Source organism: Neophocaena asiaeorientalis, unplaced genomic scaffold (assembly GCF_003031525.2).
Source record: "Neophocaena asiaeorientalis asiaeorientalis breed wild unplaced genomic scaffold, Neophocaena_asiaeorientalis_V1.1 scaffold469, whole genome shotgun sequence".
NCBI classification, from domain to species: Eukaryota; Metazoa; Chordata; class Mammalia; order Artiodactyla; family Phocoenidae; genus Neophocaena; species Neophocaena asiaeorientalis.
Window position 1 is genome coordinate 1,431,645 of NW_020172691.1, and position 5,901 is coordinate 1,437,545.

General features: G+C 59.8%; 1 protein-coding gene across 1 annotated transcript; it reads left to right on the forward strand.

Moving 5' to 3' along the window:
- Positions 1 to 2,785: 2,785 nt before the first annotated feature.
- On the forward strand, positions 2,786 to 4,864 carry GADD45B (growth arrest and DNA damage inducible beta). Its single transcript, XM_024740147.1, has 4 exons — positions 2,786 to 3,050; positions 3,152 to 3,253; positions 3,635 to 3,857; positions 4,129 to 4,864. Exons 1-4 carry the CDS (start codon positions 3,007 to 3,009, stop codon positions 4,240 to 4,242), a joined length of 483 nt encoding a protein of 160 aa, XP_024595915.1. The 5' UTR covers positions 2,786 to 3,006; the 3' UTR covers positions 4,243 to 4,864.
- Positions 4,865 to 5,901: the final 1,037 nt, after the last annotated feature.

Consider the following 5,901-nt stretch of genomic DNA (forward strand, 5'->3'; position numbering starts at 1 on the left):
TTTTTTTTTTTTTTTTTTTTTTTTTGCTGTACGCGGGCCTCTCACTGTTGTGGCCTCTCCCGTTGCGGAGCACAGGCTCCAGACGCGCAGGCTCAGCCACTTTGAGGCATGTGGGATCTTCCCGGACCGGGGCACGAACCCGTGTCCCCTGCATCGGCAGGCAGACTCTCAACCACTGTGCCACCAGGGAAGCCCCCTGGCATAAATTTTTAAAATAAAAAATATCTTTTTATTTTTTTGGCCACACCATGCAGCTTGTGGTATCTTAGTTCCCCGACCAGGGATCAAACCCGTGCCCCCTGCAGTGGAAACTCAGAGCCCTAACCACTGGACCACCAGGGAAGTCCCTATAATACTGTTTATCTTGATGACTGAGTTTGTGGCATTCCCTTAAAATGTGTGTCAGAGGTGAATACCTCACTCCCACCACCCTACACCCTGCCCTTCGCTCCAATAAAACTTTGTTGACAAAAACGGTGTCCACAACAGCCAAATGGTGGAAACAACCCATGTGTCCATCAACGGATGAATGGATAAACTAAATGTGGCCCCTCCCTACAGTCTAATATTATTCAGCCTGAGAAAGAAGGCAATGCAGACACACACATGGATGAACAACATGGATGAACCTTGAGGACATTATGTTCAGTAAAATAACACGCCAAAGGATGAATACAGTATGATTTCGTTTACAGGAGGTCTCTAAAGGATCAAATTTATAGAGACAGAAAGTAGAATGGTGGGTGTCAGGAGTTGGGGGCAATTCATGTCTAATTCCCAAGAGTTTACTCTGGGGATGCTAGAAAAGGTTTGGGTCAGGATCACGATGACTGTCACCCAGCATCGTGAATGTATTTAATTCCACTGACCGGTATACTTACAAGTGATCGAAATCATGAATATTTTACCATTAAAAAAAAAAACCAGGGGACTTCCCTGGTGGCACAGTGGCTGGGTCTCCACGCTCTCAATGCAGGGGGCCCGGATTCAATCCCTGGTCAGGGAACTGGATCCCACGTGCATGCTGCAGCTAAGAGTTCGCATGCAGCCAACTGGGGAGACCACGTGCGGCAACTAGGGAGCCCTGGAGCTGCAACTAAGTAGCCCTTGAGCTGCAACTAAGACCCAGCACAACCAAATTAAAAAAACAAAAGCAGGCGCCCCTGGGCAGTAGTTTAGTTGATTTTTAAAAAATATTGCAACTATAAAGTTATTAAATACATGTTTCACATATAAAATATTGCGTATTTAAAATATTGCAATTGCCACCCCAGTCTCAGGCCTCCTCCTCCTCACCCCGCCCCCGCCGGTCTGTCCCTTCCGGCGCTGCGGGCGCAGGGACCTCGCGCGGCCACCAGGTGGCGCCGCTGCACCCCGCAGCCCCCGGGACATTTCGCGCCCCCAAGGTGGGCGGCGCGGAGGCGGCGCGATGCGTCAGCGGGACAGCGAGCCCGGGAGCTGGAGGAACTGAGCCGCGGGGCGGAGGCCAGACCCCAGGCTGGCGGGGGAGGGGGCGCAGCTGTGAGTCATCGGGAGCCCCCGTTCGGCCGTGGTAGTCAGTCCCACGCGGGCCTGCCCGCCTGGCTCGTGAACTGCTTACCAGGGGAGATGGCGAGGCTGGCGGCCGTCCCAGCGTGCGGCCGTGGCTGGCGCACACGTGTGGCTCCAGCACGAAACAACCGGGGGCTTGAGAGAGTGGAGGCCTCACCAAGCCTCAGTTTCCCCTTTTGCATCCTGCAGATGAGAGTAGCTCCTGCTTCCCGCATCCTTGGGGGTTAAATGAACCGTGATAACGGGGAGCCTGGTGCCCAGTGGGCGCTAGGTGCGTTCAGCGCCCGCTCCGGAGGGAGGAAATAAAGGCGGCGACCACCATTGCAAGCGCGCCCAGGTGGCAGCGCGCGACGCACGCAGGAACCGGTTCCCCTAGCTTCTCCCGGGCCTCGATTTCCCCCCACGGTCAGGTGCGAGGCGGACGTGCGGTCAGAACCTTGCAACGCGAGGCGCCTGCAGGGGGCGCGGAGCCCACGAGGCCGAGCCACCTGCGCCTCCCACGCGCGCCCCACCCTGAAACTCGCGGCGGGTGGGGAGGGGCGACCGGTCCCGGCCCTAGGCTTTGCAGCCCCCGTTTCTGGGTACCTCGAGGCGGCCTCCAGCGACCACCACCTCTTGTTAAACGCTTACCGTGCACCCCTCATTTTATTTAGGACTCACTGCAATCCAAAGAGGCCAGCGCTGCATTCCCATTGGACAGATAGGGACACAGAGGCCCAGAAAGTAAAGCCACCCAGGGTCTGGGGTCCCTGAAGCCTGGGGAGACTCCCGCCACCACCACCTAGAAAGGATCAGGCTGCAAACCGTACTCCCTCTCCGTGCAAAACCCCAGCAGAACCTGGAAAGGCGCGGGCCGGGGACTCTCCGGGGTTTCCAGGCCCCCCCGAAAATCCGGGCCGCCTCGCGCGCTGGAAATCCCGCGCGCGCCCCGAAACGCGGTGCGGCTGCCGGGAAATCAGGAGAAAACTTCTGCTTTTTTTTTTCTTTTCTGGCACTCAAGCTCCCCCGGCTCCCTCCCCCCCGCCCCGCGCCCTCCTCCCGGCTCTCGCCCCCACGTGGGGCGCCTCCTCGCGGCGCCCCGCCCCCTCCCCGCCGCCGGCCAACTGCAGCGCGGGTTTCTCTCGCCTTTGTTTTTTCTCCAATAGGAGGGGCGGATGAACCACCGGGGCCACGCCCCTGTTTGTACAAGTCTATAAATGGCGGCGCCGGCAGCCGCGCGCTAGGGTCGCTGAAGACGAGGACGTCAGACTTTTCTTTGCAGCTCCCTGGATTATCCTTGCTGAGGCACTTGCAATTTTTTTCCGCCTTATTTGGGGAGGATTTCGCTGCCTTCCGAAGGTCTTGACGAACGATTGGGTTCCGTAGGAAGGCTTTGGGCTCTCCGGCCTCGGACTTTGCATTTTCTTCCTTGGAACTGTTGTGGGGCTGTTTTCCACTGTGGATTATAACTGCAACATGACACTGGAAGAGCTCGTGGCGTGCGACAACGCGGCGCAGAAGTAAGTAGCGGGGCCCCTGCCGCCTAAGGTCGGCCGGGCCGGGCGGGGACCGGAGCGCCCCGTGGCCGGCCCAGCGTGACCCCCGTCTCTCTTGGCCCCAGGATGCAGACGGTGAGCGCCGCGGTGGAGGAGCTGCTGGTGGCTGCGCAGCGCCAGGACCGCCTCACCGTGGGGGTGTACGAGTCGGCCAAGCTGATGAATGTGTGAGTGAGACCCCGGCACCGGGCTGAGCGCGAGTGGGGATCTCCGCTCTGCACGCTCTTTGCTGCATCCCTCTCTTGCATGGGGCTGGGACACCCCCAAGTGTCCCCACTGTGGGTCGAGGGTCTTTCTGCCTTATTTTTTTTGAGGGGTGGAGGCTGCAGTATCCCGGTGCGGCATCATTTGCAGGCAGTCACTGCGTCTATGCCCCTGCCTTACCCCGCCATCCTTTGAACCCAATGTCTTCTCCCCCACCATTTATCTGCATGCAGACGCGATCCCTTGCGCACCTGCGGTTTCTCTTTGCTTTTGCAAACTCCCCGCCGTAACGATGGCCCCTCCCCAGTCCCCAGCTGACCCACCATCCCACTCTGGCTCCTCAGGGACCCTGACAGCGTGGTCCTGTGCCTCCTGGCTATTGACGAGGAGGAGGAGGACGACATCGCTCTGCAGATCCACTTCACGCTCATCCAGTCCTTTTGCTGTGACAACGACATTGACATCGTGCGGGTGTCAGGAATGCAGCGCCTGGCACAGCTGCTGGGCGAGCCGGCCGAGACCCAGGGCACCACCGAGGCCCGGGACCTGCACTGCCTCCTGGTCACGGTGAGCTGGGCCTCGGCCCCGCCCCGCCCCCTCCCTACCCCGGCACCTGGGCCCGTGTTTGTCAACAAAGTCGATCTGGCCGGTCAGCACCAGCTCAGCGCTCAGCCATGCTCGGCATGTCCCCGTGAGCAGCCGGCCGGGTCTCGGGGCCTTAGTCACCCAGCGAGCTATTTTGAGCCAGCCTGCTTTCCCCAAAGGGGCCCTGGGAGAGGGGGGATCCCCAGCCACTCCTGGGGCTCCCACTGAACCCCGTCTCCTCGCCTTCCCACAGAACCCTCACACAGACGCCTGGAAAAGCCACGGCCTGGTGGAGGTTGCCAGTTACTGCGAAGAGAGCAGGGAGAACAACCAGTGGGTCCCCTACATCCCCCTCCAGGAGCGCTGAGACCCTGCCCGGCGTCAGAACCTGTTGCTGCCAAAAAACACGATAAAATAAATATTTGATTCCCCCTCCCTCCCAGAACCCCCCCAAACAACCCAACCTATGAGACCGTCGGGGGCAGGATCGTTGGAGGCTGAAGACAGGAGAGGGAGTGCGCGGCCACCCCAGGGCGCCGGGGCTGGAGCAGCGCCAGCAGCGTCCACTGTGTGAGGAGAAGATGGGACCCAGGCCAGCAAGAGAGGGGACCCTGGAGCTCAGGCCTGGCAACAGAGCAGAAGCTGGAGTGGGGGAGCTGTGCCCCCCCCACAGGAGGGCCAAGACTCCACACTTCAGGGGTGGGGTGGGACTGATAGTATCCGCCCCCCTCCTTGAGACCAGAGCTGACATGTGCAAACGGGCCTTGGTGGGCCGAGGGTCCGCACCCTGGCCAGGACAGTACTTTGGGACTTGGGAGCCAGGGCTATGTTGCTCTCTACCGGCGAACTCCCAGTCTGCAAACTAAATAGACAATCTATTTTGTTACTTGCACTTGTTACTTGAATCGGTGAAAGAAAGATGGGAAGCTTACAGATACATATATTTTTACTTCTACTATGATGGCCTTGTAATAAATTGTTAAAGCTTCTGGGTTCTTGTGTATTTACCGCCGGCCTCAGTGCGGGACCAGGACCTCCACCTCCCCTGCGCTCCAACAGCACTGGCGCCGCCCACGCCACCCTCCTGCAGGCTCACCAGGAAGTGTTACTTAAGTCCGAGTTAGCTGCTCCAGGCTCCTTGCAAAAACAGTGCCTCTTCTCTCTGCAACCGGCGCCACCCAAGTCCAACAAATCTTTGCCTCTTTTTTTTTTCTTCTCCCCTCCTCCTGCCCCCGAGCAATTAAAAGACCGGTTTATTACGAAACCTGGCCGCCGTGCCGCCGCTGTTACTCGCTGAGCCAACCCCAAACTCTGGGCACATATAGACGCACCCCTGGGGGCTGGCTGCAGCCCCTGCCCGCCCGGCTGCCACCGCAGCCCAGGTCCAGAGAGGTCAAGGGGCCACCTCGACCACACAGCGAGGCGGGCTTGGAGCTCAGAGCTGCCCCTGGGCTTGGGCGTTGCAGGAAGAGCTTTGGGGATCCCCCAGAGAGCAACCCCCCCACCCAGGCCTTCTCCCTCCCACTGTAAAGAAAAAAAGAATTTTTTTTTTCTTTCCCCAAACTAAAATCAACAAGCAGAAAAATACCCCAGGAAGTCGTGCTCCCGGCCCAGCTGGGCTTGGCACGCTGCTGCATTTTGCCTCTAAACCGAAACTGTGAGGCCTGGCCGGCCACCTCCTTTTCCCCTGAACTCGCAGGCGCGGTGACTCCCCTGGCCCGGGGCAGGAAACTGGGAGCGCGGCCCAGCCCGAACTCCAGCCTCAGTCTTCCCGCGCCGAGTCTGCGGGGTGGGCTCGCGGAGCCGGTGCAACACCTCCTCACCTCTGCCCCGCACCCCGCGGCCTGGAAACCGGGTGGGGAGGTAACCCAGGGGCCAGACGTAGGCCGCGACCTTTCCACGGAACCCCACGTGGGCGAGTGAGGAAAACCCCGACGGCCCCGGGGAGTCACGGGGCTGGGGGGAGCCCCGCCGGGGGAGGATGGGGGAGGGAAGGAGAAAGGGGGAAATCCCAGAGGGAGACGGG